General features: G+C 40.4%; 1 protein-coding gene across 1 annotated transcript in view; it reads right to left on the bottom strand.

The window, feature by feature from the left end:
- LOC122305131 (nuclear pore complex protein NUP205) overlaps positions 1 to 19,601 on the bottom strand; it is a 58,522-nt gene extending 38,921 nt beyond the window's left edge. The window contains exons 1-6 of the mRNA XM_043117462.1: positions 19,223 to 19,601; positions 18,813 to 18,908; positions 18,318 to 18,392; positions 18,124 to 18,228; positions 17,943 to 18,053; positions 15,046 to 15,205 (exon numbers count right to left, since the gene is read on the bottom strand). Coding sequence (XP_042973396.1) covers positions 15,046 to 15,205; positions 17,943 to 18,053; positions 18,124 to 18,228; positions 18,318 to 18,392; positions 18,813 to 18,908; positions 19,223 to 19,363 — 688 coding nt within the window. The 5' untranslated portion in view covers positions 19,364 to 19,601. The remainder of the gene's footprint in view (positions 1 to 15,045; positions 15,206 to 17,942; positions 18,054 to 18,123; positions 18,229 to 18,317; positions 18,393 to 18,812; positions 18,909 to 19,222) is intronic.
- Positions 19,602 to 20,347: the final 746 nt, after the last annotated feature.

Here is a 20,347-nt window from a genome sequence, read left to right as displayed (position 1 = left end):
ACCGTACCGGATGGTGTACCAGTCAAGGTACTGGAACGAAATATTTCGGTACCGGTACTGTTTCGAGATAGTCAATATATAAATAAATTATATGTATAAATATATATATATAAATTATATTCTAAAATAATAGTTTATTTATGAATAGTTTATACATAAATACATAAATATAAATTATAAATAGTCTGGTATGAATTGAGAGTAAAAAAATAAGCTTGTAGTTTGAAAAAATGAAAAAAAAAAAAAGTGAAGGCCGAAATACCAGCCAGTACATCCGGTATTTAAACTGGTACGAAACAAGTACAATACCTGTACCAGACCAATGGCCGATACTGCATATTCCAGCCAGTACGGTATTTAAAACCATGCTTTCAAACACCCCCCCCCCCCAAACCCCCTCTTTTTCTCCCATATATTTAGGTGTTTTCTCATGTATACTTCTTGTGTACTTGGGCTACACCTATTTACTTGTCAATAAAATTTCTTATTACTTATAAAAATAAATGGCATGACCATTCACGAATTTCTTGTATTACTAGAACATCGCTCCTAGGCATTGCTCTCGTATATGACCCATGTACTTGGGCTTTGGCCTATTCCTACAAAAAAAAAAAAAAAAAGATTTATGAACAGTAACAAATCTTTCTATCAATGTTTTTTTTTTAATAAATAAATAATTATATTGATCAAAGAATGGCAATGCCTGAATTACAACTCTGATGCCCCACCTAAGTGGGCACATTAGAGGCAAGAAAATCTCGAAGGGCCATGCCATTAAAATCTACAGCTATAGCCCAACTACAAAGAGTTCTAAAAAATAAGAATTTAAGCTCCTCTAAAGATCTTTCCTTGTCTTCGAAAGTCCGCTCATTGCGCTGCCTCCACAAACTCCACAAGATGCAAATAGGGATCATCTTCCACATAGCTTTAATCGGTTGCTGCCTCTAATGCTAGGCCAATTGGCCAACTCTGCCTCCACCATTTTTGGCATCACCCAAACCATTGTCAAACGAACAAACACTTCATTCCATAAAGTCCTTGCTACATCACAATGTAACAGAAGATGATGTACCGACTCTCCCCCTCCTTAACACATGCAACACCAATCTGCAATTATGATCCTTCTTTTCCTTAGATTATCAGTGGTAAGAATCTTACCCAGGGATGCTGTCCAAACAAAGAATGAGGCTTTTGGAGGTGCATTGTGCCTCCAAATCTTTCTCCAAGGGAAATGAGAGTTGGACTCTGGGGTGAGAGCCTTATAGAAAGACTTAACCGAGAAAGTACCTTTTCTTGCTGGTATCCACCACATAACATCTTGCTGGCTGTTTACTCTTATGGAATATACAAAACTGTAAAAATCTGCAATGCTGCTTATCTCCCAATCTTGAATTGCTCTACCGAAATTAATATTCCAAGTAATCTGTCCCCCCGACACCTCCATAGCATCCGCCACTAATAAATCCTTTGCACTCGCCAATTGGAAGAGTGAGGGATACAAATCTTTTAAAGCCCTGCTATCACACCACACGTCGCTCCATAATTTAATCTTGGCTCCTGTACCCACTTGGAGTTTAACAAAGCTATTAAACACCTCCCAGCCTCTTCTAATGTGTTTCCACAATCCAACTCCATAAGCCCCACTAACTTCCCTAGTGCACCAATCTCCTTATAAACCTCCATATTTCTTTTCAATAACCAATTTCCATAAAGAGTCTGGTTCCCTAGCAAATCTCCATAACCATTTGCCTAATAATGCTCGATTAAAGACCCTTAGATTCCTAACTCCCAGTCCTCCCCCTGGAATAGAACAGCACACCTATTTCCACTTAACCAAATGAAACTTGAATTCATCCCCCAAACCCCCCCACAAAAAATCTCGTTGGAGCTTCTCAATACGGATTTCCACACTTACTGGTATCGGGAATAGAGATAAGAAATAAGTGAGTAGGTTGGATAATGTACTTTTTATCAAAGTGATTCTACCGCCTCTGGACAAATACATTCTTTTCCACCCTGCCAAACGCCACTCTATTTTCTCAATCACTGTATCCTATATCGAAAAAGCCCTCAAGGCACTCCCCAACGGAAGTCCCAAGTAAGCCATAGGGAAAGAGGCTATCTTGCAACCCAACTTTCTTGCCAACTGGCAAGTATTTGGAACAAGCCCAATTGGCACCAGTTCTGATTTGTCCAAATTTACCTTCAAACCAGAGACTGCCTCAAAGCAAAAAAAAAGGGCCTTTAGCACTTGAACCTAGCTTTGGTCAGCTTCGCACATAATCAGAGTATCATCTGCAAATAATAAGTGAGAAATATTAATAATACCCATATTCAGGATACCGATCAGGAAACCTGTTATAACACCATTCACAACCAAAGCCGATAGCATCCTGCTTAGCGCCTCTATGATTATGACGAATAACAAGGGGGATAATGGGTCCACTTGTCTCAATCCACGTGAGCTCTGGAAGAAACCCACTAACACTCCATTCAACAGTACAAAGAATTTTGCTGAGGAAATGCACCAGTGGATCTAGGTCCTCCACCGCTCCCCAAAACCACACCTCCTTAGTAAATGAAGAAGGAAATCCCAGTTGACATGATCATATGCCTTTTCCATATCAAGTTTGCACATTATCCCTGTTTTCCGGGCTTTCATTTGACTATCAAGACATTCATTAGCAATTAACACCACATCCAGGATTTGTCTTCCTTTTACAAAAGCATTTTGGGGTTGCAAGACAATCTTCCCCATCACCTCACTCAATCTATTCGCAAGTACCTTGGAAATTATCTTATACACCCCACTCACTAAACTAATAGGCCTGAAATCCTTAATCTCCACCGCTCCCACCTTCTTGGGTATCAAAGCAAGGAACATTGTATTAAGGCTTTTTTCAAATCTTCCAACCCTGAAAAACTCCTGAAAGACCTTCAATAGGTCTTCCTTAATGACTTCCCAACAGTCTTGAAAGAAACCCATAGAGAAGCCGTTCGGTCCTGGTGCCTTGTCCTTAGCCATTTTCCTTACAACTTCATAAACCTCCCACTCTTCAAAGTCCCTTTATAGGTGTGATGCATCACTCAGGCCTATGGTGTTAAAATCCAGCCCATTCAGTGAAGGCCGCCAGCCCACCTGCTCCTTTAGTAGGTTCTCATAGAATTCCACAACATGATTATGGATTACCTGTTCATCTCTGCACTCCTCTCCATCCACCTTCAACATCTCAATATTATTATTTCTCCTGTGTGAGTTTGCAATTCTATGGAAGAAACTCTTGCTCCGATCTCCTTCCCTCAACCATAAAGCCCTTGATTTTTTACGCCAAGACATCTCTTCTAATAGAATCAACCTTTCAACTTCCGCAACCAGCTCAACCTTCCTCTATTGTTCCGCCTGAGTGATGTGATGTACCTCTTGCAGTCTCTCAATCTCCTGGATTTCTAACAACTTTGCTTTTTTAATTTCCCCTACATTGCCAAAAGATTCCACATTCCATACTTGTAAATCTTTTTTGAGAGCTTTCAGTTTTACCGCAAAAATGAAACTAGGAGTACCTTGGAACTGGTAGGAAGACCACCACTGTTTAACCCTATCCACAAACCCTACCGATTTCAACCACATATTCTCAAATTTAAACGGCCAGTGACCCTTACGAATACCTCCACAATCAAGCAAAATCGGCCAATGATCCGAACCAATACGGGGCAACCGCTTCTGCCAAACCTCCGAAACATGGCTTTCCCACTCCGGTGAAATTAAAAACCAGTCCAGTCGTGACTATGACTGATTATTAGACCAAGTAGCGGTACCACCAGCTAAAGGCAAGTCCACCAAGTTCAAGTCGAAGATGCAATCCAAGAATGCTTCCATTGCTGGCCGTAATCTTCTGCTTCCCGACGCTTCGCTTGGGAATCTCACAACATTGAAATCTCCCCCTATACACCAAGAGAGATTCCACCAGTTGTGGATCCCAACAAGCTCATCCCATAACAAGCTTCCGTCTGTGTCTAAATTGGCGCCATACACACCTGCAAAAGCCCAGAGATAGTTATCGGCTACACTCTTAAATGAGCAAGCCACTGTATAATTTCCAATAAACTCCTCCACCCTTTCTACAACACGTCTATCCCACAACACCACAATTCCTCCTGACACCCCATTCGAGGCCAAATAAGCCAATCTACATGGACCCCACTACATAAACTTCGCACAATTCCCCTGTCAATATAATTCAGTTTAGTTTCTTGCAAACAAACAATATCACTTTCCATTCCCTGATCATATTTCTTATCCGCAAGCGCTTATCCACATCATTAAGCCCACGGACGTTCAGGCCACTATTTTTGGTTTCATAGAGGAACAGTCTGCCCCTTCCCTTTTACGCTACCCCTACTAGCGTTGCCCTCTATATTCATTGACCAAGACAGTCTTTTGAGCTCCCGATGCTTCTTTGATTCACCCTTATTTTTTTGTTTGTGCCCCGCTTCGATTGCTATGAACAAGGCCATGAACTGCTCCTCATACCCATCGCATTCAAGCCCCACTATTTTCTGTATTTCTCTCACCTTGTGAAATACCCAATCCGAGACATTCGGTTGAGGTGGGAAGCAGAAATTCAACGGGGTGGGTTCCTCCAATCTACTTAACTAGTTTCCTTGAAATACTCCATCTAGAGTTATATCATCCAACCCCATTTGTCCACCATCGTTAGTGTAACACCCCGTTCCCATAAGATAGAGATGTTACTAACGTACATACATATATTGCCCGGTAAAGAGATTCATATCCTGGAATACCGCATTTATTGAAAACATTAATTAAACTGAACATAAATGTTTAGTTGAAAACTTAAAAACTGAAAATGTAACATAAAAACATAAACTAACCCTACACGTGACTTTTTATCATAAAATCATAAAAGAACTAAGTCCTTGCACTAGGTCTACTCCTGGTCCTCTAGCTTTACGTCCTTACAATCATCATCTGTAACATTTTAAACATAGAAGAGAACAAACAAATAAAGAAACAAACAAAAATGAGTCAAATATTCAGTAAATAGAACATCATACCGTAAAATATAACTTAACAAGACTTAATTTTTAAAAGACTCTTCAAACAAATATTTATCATTCACAGATTTTCATAGCATGTCTATTCATCATCAACATGAGCGGAAACATACATGATCATGGCGAACATATAAACGTAAATGCATAATTTACTTATTTATCTTGTCTTTCACTTATTATATGGTGAACCACGTTTGGGTCCGTGGCACCCAATAACTTGTCATGACATTGAGTGAAACATGCTTGAGTCCATGTTTCACTTTACATAAGATGAACCATGCTTGAGTCCATGGCACCGCATAACATAACTTGTGGTAAACACGCTTAGGTCCGTGTCACCCTTAACATAACTTGTGACGAACACGCTTAGGTCCGTGTCATTCTTAACATAACTTGTGACGAACACGCTTAGGTCTGTGTCATCTTTAACATATCTTGTGACGGCAGTGCCACCGAGGGCTGGATCTCCTCGTTTTCCTCCACCCGTGACAGCAGGATCTGCTCCACCCTCTTCGCCGGCGTTGTCTGTGGTACCGGAGCAAGTTTCGCCGTCACTAGTTCGGCCTGCGCATGGGTAGCATGATCGGGCCTCGATTTCTCTGCTCCCGACGTAGATGGATCGGGTCGCGTAATCTTTGCTCCCGACATAACTGGATCGGGTCTCAGGTTACGGACCCTCCAACTTTTCGTTATTAATGGCCCGTGGCCTGAGGCCTGGTCACTTAGCCTCTTGGTTGGGCCTTTTACCGCCAGCCCACTTATGCCGAGATTAAAAGACTTCTGGGCCAGATTCGCCCCCCCTTCCAGGCCCACACCCGGCCCCTTATAATCCTGCCCCATTTCCTTTTCTATTAATAATTCTATAGTCATACGCAGATCTTCCATCTGCGACTTCGCTTCCCATAGCATTTTCAACATCTCCCCATCTGACACTCTACCTACCTCACTCTGTACATTGCACGTCTCTCTAACAGGGGCCTTACCCATCGCCTTACCCATTTGTACTAGCCTACCTTCGTTTTCATTCCATTGTGCCCGTGGCTGTTCCACCATCAGAGCCTCCCTGTAAGACAAATTTTGTGGTTGTGCCTTGATCATCATCCTTTTCCAATTGCTATCGCTGTGCACTTTTCTCTTTTCATCGGAGAGGTCCCATAACGCTTCCCCCATCTTATTCCATCCATTTCCTTCTTCCTTAGGTACAAATATGAAATTCCTCCTCCCTCCACCTCCATATTCTGCCACTGCCAAATAACGCCCTCTCGAGTTTGAGCACCGTTGAACTATGAAGCTACTACTGCCTTCCCTTTTTGTGGTGTAGAACTCCTTTTGTTCTTCCAATGAGCAGACCTCCATTGCCTTAGCCAACCACTACACTACTAAAGGGCCCAGGCTTATCTTTGCCACCATCTTCCATGTTTTTTCAGTGATAACCACCCTACCCCCTTCCTTTTCAAGAGTGAAGCATATTGAGTCTATAACTAACTCCTTAACCCACTGCATAGTGTATCAGTATAACCCAGTAAACGCCACCGTGAGAACCGTCGTTAACTACCCAAACTAAAGGACTAAAAGAAAGCTATCCATACTCAAAAGCTTGAGATCAAGCTCAGCTAAAATAACTCCACTAGACCAAACTTTAAGCTAATTGACATTACATAGCATATATGATATATCACTACATGAACGTGGCATACATGATCTAGGTACTACATGAGCATGGCATACATAATCTAGCTACTTTTTTATATGACATACTTGACTTAATAAACATCTCATGGCTTCCATATGATTTTAAAATTATTTACTCCATCACACAACAATTCATTCATACAAGCATAATATCATAATTCATCAAAGATCATAAAAAATGAATCTAACCTTGACTTAGCTCGTAGCATACCATAGACAAACATTATATTTTCACATACTATTAGAGAATTTACAATATACATGCAATTATATGATCATACTAATTACCTCTTAGCGCTACTTCCAAAATATTACGCCATAGCTTATGACCTATACGAGACACTAATCGTCACTAACATTTCTAGAAAAACGTGTCATAGCATTCTAAATACTTAAAATAATACCAAAGAGATAATTTAATAACTATTCTATTATACAAAGACTACATAAGATAATATTTTTCAAAACTCATAACATATTCGTTGGTTTTCTAATTAAAGTATAACATAATAAGTTCACTAAAATCCGATCTAAATAGACAATGGGAATATTAACTAAAAAAAAAGGCTCAATAGTATATATTAAAATATACTTTAAAACATACTTTAAATCACTTAAATAGTTTCTAATAAAGACAAGTTGTAAAACTTGGTCTGACTTAACTTTCAGCCCAGCCTCAAATAAAGAAAACAACCCATTTAAGTTGCTAAAATAGTTTCTGTAAACACAACCAGTCCACTTTAAAATAATATACTAATTTGTGAAGACAGCTTCTTTAGAAGATAGGAAGGCCCAAGGCTTGTGGAAAAAAAAAAAGCAGTCCTTTTAAGGATTAACCAGGCATCTGGCCGAATGGGCTTAAGGCCCAAGGGCCCATTAAGAAATTAAAGGGTGGCTACCCTTCTGGAGAACACACGGGTCAGAGAGTAATGAGGGAAAGCAATGATGCGATGCAAATGGGAACTCACTGAGAGAAGGAGAATCAAGGTGCTGGTGGGTCTTGGTACTGGTCACAGAGGCACAAGTTGGCCGACAATTTCTGGTGTGCGACACAAGAGAGAGAGAGAGAGTTAGAGAGAGAGAGAATCTGTCAACCCGAAACAAATAATGGAGGGAGATAGAAGATTCCGGCGTGGGCTTACCGGAAGGGAGTGGGTTCGACGGGATTGGGCTGGTCGGCACTTTCTGTGGCTGTTTCCAGCGAGTTGGTTGGCTGTGAGGGTGGTTTTCTTGGTTGCAAAGGCAGTTACGCTGGGCTGGTGTGTAAAATGTTTTCTATTTTTCCTTCTGAGGGTCTTGTGGGTTTTATAGAGAGGAAAAGGATGAAGTGCACGAGTGATCTAGAGATAAAGTTAAAGTTTGAATTTGAAGTGTTGGTTCTAATCTAGGAATCTATTCAAACTGGAAATTAAAGATAACTAAAGTGATAAGGAGACTTCCAACAGAAATACAACACTCTAAAACTGATCCACTGACAATAAACGGAAGTAATAAAAATAATAAAATGAAATAAATCAAAATTATAAACAAATAAATAAATAAATCATACTTTTAGGATCGGATGTTACAGTTAGGTACCTCAAAAACCCCCTCCACCAAAAGGTTACAGTCATCAGGCCCCTCCCCCTCCATTTCTTCCACCTCCGAATCACTATCTGAAAGGATAGAGAGTTCCAAACCAGCTGTCTCTTTATCTCCTGCATAAAACGGCGTTGTCTGTCCACCACAGAGTGGGAAAAATTTTTCTACAGTCGCCAGGGATGACACGCTTAAACTCGGCCTAGGGTACTATACACCCATAGTCGTCGGCACCTTGCCGGAATTTTCTCTCTCTCTCTCCCCGTACATCCATGGGTGATCTTTTCTAGTGTTACACTGGAATTTTCATCCCCTTAAGCTTGGGTCTGCTACAGTCTCTAGTTTAAGATGGGTTACTCTAAACATGTTTTTATAGAAACTAAAGTTTTTATTTTAGTATTAGAGGGGGGGAACTTCCTTCGTATTACAGAAAGAAGCAGAAAGGTGACGAAGGAGTTGGTCTTTAGCCTTTCTTGTGTGCATTGGATGGCTAACATGGTGGAAGAATGTTATCTTTCGATGGGGAGAAGGGATTTCTTCAAGTCTTTTCGGGTTGGTTCTTTGGCTGTTGTTGCTCATAGAAGATCTAATGCCTTTGGACAATTCTTGGAAATTACGGAATATGGTGGTAATGGCCGCCGAGGCATGCTAGTGTTTCCAACAGGGAAGGAAGGTCATGGGTGGAAGCCTTTATCCTTGGAGCTGAAGCATGCTCTGGCAGGTTTCTCTAAGGCTCAAGTGGTGGTTAAGGGTGGTGGGAAGGGGAAAGAAATGGGAGGGCAAACCAGGGCGTATGCTGAGGCTGCTGGGGGAGGTGAAGCAAGTAGTAGGGTGGCGGTGCAGGGAGGCAACATGCAAATTTTGTATAACGTGGAGAAAGAAAAAAATAAGGGGGTTGCAGGAGAGTGTCATATGGCAGGGAGAGTTGGTAGAGGACAAGTCAATGACTTAGGTGTAATTAGTCTGCCCGAGACTTGTATAGGGGAAAGGGAGGAGCAAAACATACTTTTTGGGATGAAAGTGGAACTGGCTAGCGTGAAGGAGGAATTGGCTGGGGTAAAGAGGACTATTGAATCACTCATAAGAAAGGTGGACTGGGATTTATTTCTTAAAAGGAATTTGGGTCTGAAAAATAAAGGGGCTCCAAAACCCAGGGTGAATAAAGGTAAAACCAGGTTGGGTATGGACTTGGGCCGGTCACGCCAAGCCCACCCAAAGCTGAAATGGAGAATCAAGATGAATGGGTCAGCCCTGGAGAAGGTCCAGCCCGAGAAGGAGACCACTGGGTTGTTGACCCAAAAACAGCCCATCGGCAGTGGAGAGCTGCACTCATCCCTGCCGGTGCCGGCACCTCAACAGCGGCATCCCAGCGCTGGTAGCTCGTCGTCGGCAAGATCAGAGGCCTCCCTTAGTGGTTGTGTCGTCGGCAGCCCAGTGACTAAAGAGTATCGGCGTGCAGAGAAGGCCTTGCAGCTGGATCCGTCGTCATTGGGAGGAGATCTGACCAACGGGGTGGCACAAAAAGGGGCGACAGTCAGGTCTAGGCTGTCTCCTTCCATCGCGGTGGCGATGGCGACGTCGCTGGCGCCGGAATCTTCAGAATAGGGGCTGGTTTGCACAGAGGATGTGACAGAAGAGCAGCGGGCTAGGCTAGTAACATGTGAGGACCCACAGAACACGCCAGCGGTACTTTCTGGGCTGCCGGAAGTCTACTCCGATGCTCAGAATCCGGCAAGTTCACCGGAATCTGTTTTAGAAGCCAAAAAATTCCTTCCATTGGTTGGCAACTGTGCGGAAACAATGGATAAACTAGAGGAAAGTGAAAAGGAAGGGGCTATGGTAATATGTGAGCTTCCAAGTGGAATGGAGATGAAGGAGGAAATGGGGGAGGGTACTAGGAAAATCAGATGCTGTGTTGAGGGGACAGAACCTACTCCTTTGAATTCGTTTCATCCGAGGGGGTCAGAGTAGGTAATTCAAATTGCCTTGGAACTCAAACACATTTTTGGGATTAAATGTGTGGGGTTCGAAGATGAATTTTTGGCACTTCTCACAACCATGGAAGCTAGTCATTCAGAAACCACAGACGATCCCTCAATTGGGCTAGAAAAGAAAAAAGAAAGAGAACTAAAGAGGCTTACGTGGGCAATGAACAACAAGGGAGGGGAGCGGAGCTCTAGCCGAGGACGCTCCAAAGGAAGGGCAGCGATAGTTCCGATATGAAACCAAAAATCATCTCTTGGAACGTAAGGGGGTTGAATGAGCAGGCCAAACGGCTCCAAGTTAGGAACTTACTTCGTCAATGGCAAGGTGATATCATTTGCTTACAAGAGACCAAACTAGAATTAATTACATGGAAATTAGTCCGAAGTCTATGGAGAGGACATCATGTTGGGTGGTCTTATTTACCTTCCAAAGGAGCATCGGGGGGTGTTCTCATCATGTTTGACAAAAAGGTGGTGGAAAGATTAGAGGATTGTGTGGGTGATTTCTCTGTGGCCTGTTCCTTTGTGAATATAGAAGATGGATTCCGATGGGCATTTTTAGGGGTTTATGGTCCTAACATTGATGCAGAAAGAACGGCAATGTGGGAGGAACTGGCCGGAATTCTTAGTTGGTGGGAGCTGCCAAGTTGTTTAGGGGGGGACTTCAATAAATCACGCTTCCCAAGTGAAAGGTCAGGTACATCCTGCATCACACCCGCTATGAGTGATTTTTCTGACTTCATTTCAGAACAGCCACTTATGGATATCCCACTTACGAGAGGATCTTTTACCTGGTCCAACACTCGAGAAATACCATCTTGGTCAAGAATTGATAGATTCTTGCTCACTTTTGATTGGGAGCTACATTATCCTGATGTAACCCAAAGACGACTACATAGAGTGTGCTCAGATCATTTCCCTATCATCTTGGACTGTGGAGGCATTCAAGGAGACAGAAGGTATTTTAAATTTGAGAATATGTGGCTAAAATCTGATGGTTTTGTAGACAGGGTCAGACAATGGTGGTCCTCTTACGTGTTCCAAGGCTCTCCGAGCTACATTTTGGCAAGAAAATTGAAAGCACTGAAACAAGATTTGAAGCTATGGAATGAACAAGTGTTTGGTAATGTGCTTTCACAGGGCCGAGAGGGTGAAGAGGAAGCAAGAATTCTCACTGAAGCAGAAAAAACTCGCAAGAGTCAGGTAGTCACAGATCTTGAACAAGCTTTATTGATGGAGGAGATATCTTGGAAACAGAAATCCAAAGCACTATGGCTTAAGGAGGGGGATAGGTGTACGAAGTTCTTTCATAGGGTGGCTAATTCACATTGGAGGAACAACACCATCGACACATTAATGGTGGATGGAGTAGTCTCTTCGGACCAAGCAAGCATCAAGGACCACATTGCACAGTATTATGAACACTTACTAGTCGAACAACAACAATGGAGACCTATAGTTGATGGGTTGTCTTTCTCAACAATAGATCAACAGTCTTTAGAGCAGCTTGAGAGACCTTTTGACGAAGAAGAAGTACACAAAGTTATCCGAAGAATGGCTAGTGATAAGGCCCCAGGTCCTAATGGTTTTACTATGGGCTTTTTCCAAACTTGTTGGTAGGTGATCAAGGGTGACCTCATGCAGGTGTTTCTAGAATTCTATAATTACGCCAGCTTCGAAAAAAGTCTCAATGCCACTTTTATAGCACTTATCCCAAAAAAGGTAGGGTCAACAGATGTTCGAGACTACCGTCCTATTAGTTTGATAACTGGGGTCTACAAGATTATTTCCAAAGAACTAGCGAATCGTTTGAGTACGGTAATGGAGAGATTAATATCGAAGCCACAAAATGCATTTGTCAAAGGCCGACAAATTCTAGATTCGGTTCTTATTGCAAACGAAGTGCTAGATGGAAGAATCAAAGCCCGTGAGCCTGGGTTGATCTGCAAACTAGACATGGAAAAAGCCTATGATCATGTTAACTGGAAATTCTTGCTTTACTTAGTGGCAAGATGTGGTTTTGGAGAGAAATGGTTGAAATGGGTGGAGTTTTGCATTTCAACAGCTCGCTTCTCTATCTTGGTAAATGGTTCACCAGTGGGTTTCTTTGACTCCTCACGTGGTTTGAGACAGGGAGATCCGCTTTCTCCGCTACTCTTTCTTTTTGTCATGGAAGCTCTCAGTAAGATGATTGAAAGGCTTGGGGAAGCGGGACATCTCTATGGTTTCTCAGTGGGGAATGGTTCTAGTTACATTTCCCATTTGTTGTTTGCTGATGATACTCTCATTTTCTGTGGAGCACCTCTTGGGCACATACAATCTTTGCGGGCGTTACGTCTCTGTTTTGAAGCAGTATCAGGCTTGAAAGTAAATCTATCCAAGTCTGAGTTGGTACCGGTGGGGAATGTTCCTGAAGTGGCGGGTTTTGCTGCCCTATTGCAATGTAAGGTTTCTTCTCTACCCTTGCAGTATCTTGGTTTACCCTTGGGTGCCAGTTTCAAATTTGAACAAATTTGGAATGTTGTGATTGAAAAAATGGAGCGAAGGTTGGCGTCGTGGAAGAGGTTGTATTTATCTAAAGGTGGTAGACTCACACTGATTAAAACTACCTTAGCCAACCTCCCCACATACTTTATGTCTTTATTCCCGCTTCCAACAAAGATTGCCAATCGTCTTGAGAAACTACAGCGTGATTTCTTGTGGAGTGGTTGGGGGGAGGAGTTTAAATTCCATTTCGTTAATTGGTCAAAGGTCTGTACCCCGTTTTCTGGGGGTGGATTGGGGTTGCGAAGCTTGACGAAGTTCAACCAAGCCCTATTGGGGAAATGGTTGTGGCGGTACCAACAAGAAAGTGAGGCTTTGTGGAAGTCAGTTATAGCTGAACGTGTTAGGGAGGCATGGGGTGGTTGATATTCAAATGAGGTTCGTGGACCACATGGGATGGGTTTGTGGAAGAAAATTAGGAACGGTTGGGAGACCTTCAGGAGACATACTCATATTGTAGTGGGGGATGGATCAAGAGTTAGATTCTGGCATGACAAATGGTGTGGTGAACGGAGCCTCAAAGACAACTTTCCTGTCATATTCGAGCTAGCACGAGTTAAGGATGCAGCGGTAGCGGACTTGCTGGTTTTCTCTAATGGCGTCCCTCGTTGGAATGTGGAATTTTCTAGGGCAGCACAAGATTGGGAGTTGGAAGTTATCACTGAATTCTATGCAACACTATATTCAATACGCATGACAGAGGGCTCCATGGATCGGATATTGTGGAGTCCCTCAAAGAAAGGTAAATTTACGGTCAAATCGTTTCACAAAGTTTTATCCAGCCCAGGCATGCTCAATTTCCCTTGGAAAAGCATTTGGCAGACGAAAGCTCCTTTAAAAGCAGCATTCTTTGTGTGGACAGCAGCACTAGGTAAAATTCTCACTACAAATAACCTAAGAAAACGTCGGGTAATGGTAATGGATTGGTGCTGTATGTGCAAGAAAGATGGGGAATCAGTTGATCATCTGTTTCTTCATTGTGAGGTGGCTAGGACCATGTGGCAGATTTCTTTACGGGTCTTGGAGTAGCATGGGTCATGCCCCGTAGATTGGTGGATTTTCTAGCCTGCTGGAGAGGACTTCGAGGAGATTCAAGGGTAGCAGCAATATGGAAAATGGTACCCATATGCATGTGTTGGTGCATATGGCAAGAGAGAAATGACAGAAGTTTTGAAGACCATGAGAGAACATTGGGGGAGCTGAAAGTTTTTTTCTTCAAAACTTGGTTTTCTTGGGTGGGAGCCATTGTATGTAATGGACTAAATGTCCATGACTTTCTTGTTTCGGTTGTAACTAGATAGGTATCTTTCAAGTATATGCCCTGTGTACTTGGGATTTGCCATTTATGATGAATAAAAGTTCTTTATTACCGATCAAAAAAAAAAAAATTATTACCTATCCAAAATACTTATTAGCTTGAAGCAAAGCTTCCATGGTAACCAACAACCAACCAAGACCAAATCTTCCTATAGAATCTAATCGGCTAACCCATCTTGGCTGGGGAGACAAAAGGACTTGGTTTCAATTAGTATATGACTTGAATACCCAATAGACAATAACGCAAAACCATTTTATCCTAAATTATCAGACCACTCAGAAAAACAGGCTGCAGGAAGCAAGGAGAAAGAGAGAAATTTCATTCCCATAAATGGTATAAACAAAATTATAGCAAAAGATCACTCCAATGATCTAAAGAGATTTATATCTTAAAGGCATGACTGTTACCCACAAGAAGGTGCAAGAATTAAACTTTTTCCAAGTAATTTGGTGTTTATCTAATGGGAGACAGCACCAAATCATGACTCTTAGAATATGGAGAGCTAGGCTGCCATAATAGCATTCCCTAAAGCATACATCATAAATGATAAGATGCCAATCACAAGTTATAGGGAAACAAACATCTCAAGTATAAAAAAACTTCAACCAGACACTTTGAAAAAAATATAAATAAACTGCAATTTGAGAGACCCCCCCTTTTTCTCTGTTGCCCCAACATAACATGACATGAGAATTGCATAACTGTGCTAATCTAGAAACCAGAAGTCTTCTATTTCTTTCCAAAGTGTACAAACTATAAGGTTAATCAACTCTGAACTGTGAAGATCACTTGTAAATTTCCAAAATCTAAACAGTGACAGAGTATTCAACTTGAAAATGCTTTAGAACTTACTTGTCCGCACAACCAGAACAGAAAGGACCAGGCAATGTCCAAGTATGAGCCTTTCCCTACAAACTACAGCTTGTCGCTCAACAAGAGCACCTCTAGAATCAAGAACATAACGCTCACACTGGGGCCCACCCAAACCAGCTGGTTCTTCCCGATTGAGCTCCTATAACCAAATAGAAAAATTATGCTTTGTGTAATAACGAAAAAGGCTTCAAAACTCTAGTAACATGTAAGTCCAAATGCATAACGATGCTTCTTATTGTCCATATATTGAACAGGGTCCAACAGAAGCAGAGAGTAGATTCCTTTCCAAAGATTTGAATGTGTTGTTATCTAACACAATGAAAAGTCTAAGGATGAGAGTTGAGCAAAGTTAGGCCCAAATAAATCTTCTTCTTTTTTTATCAGTAAAAATTTTTATTGATTAAAAGGAGGCAAGACCCACATAAATCTGGAAGCCACCCAGAAAAAAGAAATCCTAGAATAGTTTACTTAAATGATAACAAAGATTTTTAATGATACAATCTCCTCCGCGTATGATATATATACCTATACATATATATACAGTTTTAATATTAACTCTACTACATCTTCCAATACAGAGGTTAAATACATTCCCATAACTTCCAAAAACATTACATTCCAAACTATACATGAATGTAAATAGTTAGTTTAGATTCATTCTCAAGTTCAATCCCAAGTTCTATAAATTCTTCATCTCTTCCGCTAACCCAACAGCTACCACCCCAATCTTTGTGATCTCAGGTTGATCAGGACATATTTTGAACTTTGGTGCAATCAATCCAACGTGTAAAAATGTTGTTCAGCTTTTCTTTTCTTTTTATAATAAATTTATTAAAAACCCACGTAATTAGGCATAGCCCAAGTACACAGGAAGAATACAAGAGAAAACACATAATTAAACTAAAGCTGAAAAACAGCACGAAAGTCATTTGAACTAAATCCATCCATTACAATAACCGAAGCCCAAAGTATGAAAAAAGAAAGCCCTAATCCCATCCACCGAGGTTCTCTATTATCAAAACAGCGTCCATCCCTCTCATTCCAAGTACACCACATAAGAAGAGAAATCATCTTCCAAACAGCCGCTATTTGACGATTTCCTTGAATCCCTCTACAATAGGCCAAAAGATTCCCTACACTCTTAGTCATCACCCAAGAAATGCCAGACTTGACAAAGACCTCATCGCACAAAGTCCTCGACACATCACAAGAAACTTTCAGCTCATATTTTTGTTCCATTCAACTTGCTTTATTGCCTAACATTTTTTTCTTAATTTAGAGAAAGTATCTGTCCTACATTATTATCAAAAAGAGAGATACTCGGTATAACTCAATAATGCTTACCAAAATCAGATAATTGAAATCAAAATGACTAATAAGATATTTATTTTTTCAAAAACATTTCTGATACATCATTGTCTTTTAATTATCAAAAAAGTATGTTCAATTAAATTTGAAAAATTCTCACATTAATGAAAACAACATTAACTTAGTATGTGTGTGTTAGCAGTTACTTAAAACAAAATCATTCCAAGCAGCTAAACCCAAGCTTTGTTAACGGCTCAACACTTTTTAACAAGAACAAGTGAAATGATCTGCATTATGTCAATATGGAGAAATCATACATCAAAAAAGCATGAGGTTGCATTAAGTTCAAGCGGCAATTGCAATGGCTTCTTTATTTCTTCGTAAAACAATATTTTTCAGACAATTAAGATTCTTTAGAGTTGGTTAAGTGGGGTTGAGACTCCACAAAACAAAAGGCTCAAATATTACATTTCCTAATACAAAACTAAGCATTAAAGAATGAATCAAAGAGGGCCTGATATTTAATACCTAAATCGAACTATCCAACCAACACAAACAAGAGTTAGATAGGAGTTAGCTATTCAATACAATATCAAGATATAAGTTTTAGCACTTCAGGCTGGTTGCATGCAGAGAACATCATGTTAACTTATGACACCCCAGTCGCACACTGGGAATTAACCAACATAAACTAGGGGGCTATAAGAGTAGTCAGGGGAGCTAAGGCCCACATTGGCTACTTACCAGGTCTGTCTAGGTTTTGTAAGTAAATCTGGAAAAGCTTCAAATTGATTAATCTTTTTGGGTTTATAATTCAGATGTGGCTAACACTTTTCCTGGGTCATTATCTGTGGCATTAGAGCCACCTAATAAGACTAGCCATGTGGTACTGCAATAGTGTATGACATGACCCTCGCGACGACGTAAAAAATAAGAGTGAGAGTGCAACACTATAGTCACACATTGGGAATATAAATAATACAAGTAGAATAGATAGGTTATAAAGATATTCATGGATACTGAATTCCATGTAATTACTTGGTTTAATAATTAGAAATAGCCCCATGTAATTTTTTTTAAGTAAAATACTTATCAAAAAAAATATATTTTTTTTAAGTAAAATAAAATTTTATTAAACCAAGTAATTAAAAATAGCCCAAGTACACAAGCAGTTGAGAGTCAAACTCAAGACTGTACAAGTAGCTGTACTACACATTTATGAAAAACTATAACAGTAAGTACTCCATCTCATAAAAGTCCATAATTAGTTGTCAATCAGAAAGAATCACATTTGATAAAAAAAAAAAAAAGGTCTAGAAAATTTGGAAAACAAGCCAACTTAAGAATTACAAGAATTTTGCTCCGATCACTACATCTGCTTTCAGTTCACAGAATTAAAATTATAAAAAAAAAAAAAAAAAAAAAAAAAAAAAAAAAAAATTCCATAGTAACAATAAAAAGTGACTATAGGACAATATTAGTATTACTATCAGAAAAAACTAATTGAAAGAAATCACAACACATTTGCGTAGGCTTGAAGTGAAATAAAACAATGTTAAGGTTCAAACCTTTATAAGAGAAACCAAGCGTTGTCTAAGCCCAGCATTAATAAGATCTTCTAGATATTTCTGAATATCTGATACGATATCAGCTTCAAGACCCTGATCCAGCACAACAGCCTGCAGCAACAGTACAAAAATTCATTGGAAACGACAAGGAGAATTGGATGGACAGGCGGAATGAAGATACCCTAAACAACGTGTAGAGGGCGGTTATTAGATCTCTTCTTTCAGTATACCAAAGTCCCGCTGCAAGGCGTATAATCTCCAATGGCTCCCGTCCCATTAAACTCCACTGGTGATAACACAAGATAGAATAAATAAAATAAAATATCATTTTTCAGAAATGATAAATTTAGACAAACATTGGTAGCCCAAATTCACCTCTTGATTTGCCATAACAAGCAAACGGACGCAATCTATTTCATTGAGATGAAGGTCATCACTCAATTTCAAAGCCTGAAATCCAGCATAATACCAAACATGAACATAGAAATTTTTTTTTGATAAGTACCGAACATGAACATAAAAATTATGGGAAAAAGATTGAACTGCAGTCAATATTGTAGGACATTAATCACCGCTGATACTATAGGATACCAAGGTTCATAACCAGGACCATGCGCAAGTTAGTAAAACAAAAAATCAAGAAACTTCGTTTAAAGGAGCAAGCAGGGAATAAATAAACAATGAAACCTCAAGCATATCAGCATAGAAAATACAAAAAATGCTAATAGATTCAAAAAATCACTAATTGATTAGGATTTACCTATCTCGCTTAATATTCAAAGAGGAAAGTTACGGTGAAAAAAAAAAATTGATTTCCGTTCCGTCCATTTTTGTGTCAACCGAATGGAAATGAGCAGGATACGAACTTACAATCTGGACGTCCTGATCATCCAGTGATATTGGCGGTGAATCCGGAAGCCTGACTTCCCTTGACTGGACTTGTGCCCGGTCTGAAGACTTCGGAGGCTACAACACCAAGAAGTAACCATATCAATAATGAACCACAAGAACAAACAACAGTAATTAAAGAAGGTACAGCTACAATCCCCACACACAATGCGATCGGACGCCAACAAACTCAAGGTTAGAAAGTATATATCACATAATCCGAAAATGGCCAATTCAAACCCTAACTGCTTCTACTACTTTTTTGGCTGACATTTCGTCCGAATCGGAGCTGATCAAGGTCAAGCGAATAGAAATAAAAAGGCTTTGCATTCCCTTTACCTATCAAAATATAAGAAATAAATAAAAAGGATTTGAGAAAAACGAAGAGATACCGGGTAGGAGAGGAGGGAACGGAGTGAGGAGAGAGAGTTGCGAATGGCGTGCATGAGCTGGATCCTCTGAGCGGGCGTCGTAGGCGAAGGGCTGAGGAGGGCCGACTCGATAGTGGATAGGAGCTGCTTCGGCGAGCCCATGGCAGCGTGGTAGGAGAACCGTACCAAGATCGAAACACTGGGGGAGAGAGAGAGAGAGAGAGAGAGAGAGAGAGGGATGAACTGAGTTCAAGATTGTTATTCTATTCAGGAGGAGAAATTTGGGGGGGCCGATAGGGCGGGAAATGGGCAGAGAGAGAGTGAGAGAGTAAAGTGTAAACTCTAGACCCTAAACCCTTCCTAAGCCCTAAGTTCCTAACTGGGAAAAATGATGAAAAAATCTTTTGTTTTCCGAGTTATTATATATACGAGAACTTGCAAGCCATTACACGACATGTCTTTTTACGAAGTTAAACTGATACGACATGTCTTCTAATTCCACCAACGAGGCTACTTTCAGTTTACCATTTAATTTTAAAAATAGAAAAAAAAAAGTCATTATATCCTATTTTCAAGGTCTTTCAATTTTTCATCTAATTATGTGATAACCCGGACTTAACCAAGTACACATCCATTATTTTATTAAGGTTAGTTTCGTCCATTAAGTTATTTGTCTAAAATTTTCCATGCAAAGCATGGAAAAAGCATAATGAGCTTTATTGTCTCGTGAAGGGGCTCCCAAACCCAATAGGAGGTTACCATGGGCTTGTGTGTATTGGTCACTAAGAGCTAAAGGTTACGGAAAATCCTAATTATGATTTTTAGTATAGTAGGCATCCACATGGAAAATGGAAGAAGTTTTTTATCTTCTTTAGAGTTTTCCATCATTGGAACTAAGAAATGAGCATTTTGGTTAACACAAAGGGTGCAACGTGGCTAGCATGCAAGACCACACATTTGATACATTGAATCTAGATGTGAAAGTGAAGAGAGAGAAGGAGTTTTCAGAATCTTAAGGGACACGCTACACACACATGCAAATGGTGCAAGTTCCTAAGTAGTGCAATGCATTGAAGTGCCTAGGGAAGGGACAAAATTAGAGACACAATATCCTAAGGGACTACATGAATTATGTCAAGAGAAGAT

This window comes from Carya illinoinensis, chromosome 3, assembly GCF_018687715.1.
Source record: "Carya illinoinensis cultivar Pawnee chromosome 3, C.illinoinensisPawnee_v1, whole genome shotgun sequence".
Taxonomy (NCBI): Eukaryota; Viridiplantae; Streptophyta; class Magnoliopsida; order Fagales; family Juglandaceae; genus Carya; species Carya illinoinensis.
This window is presented reverse-complemented; position numbering and strand designations above follow the sequence as displayed.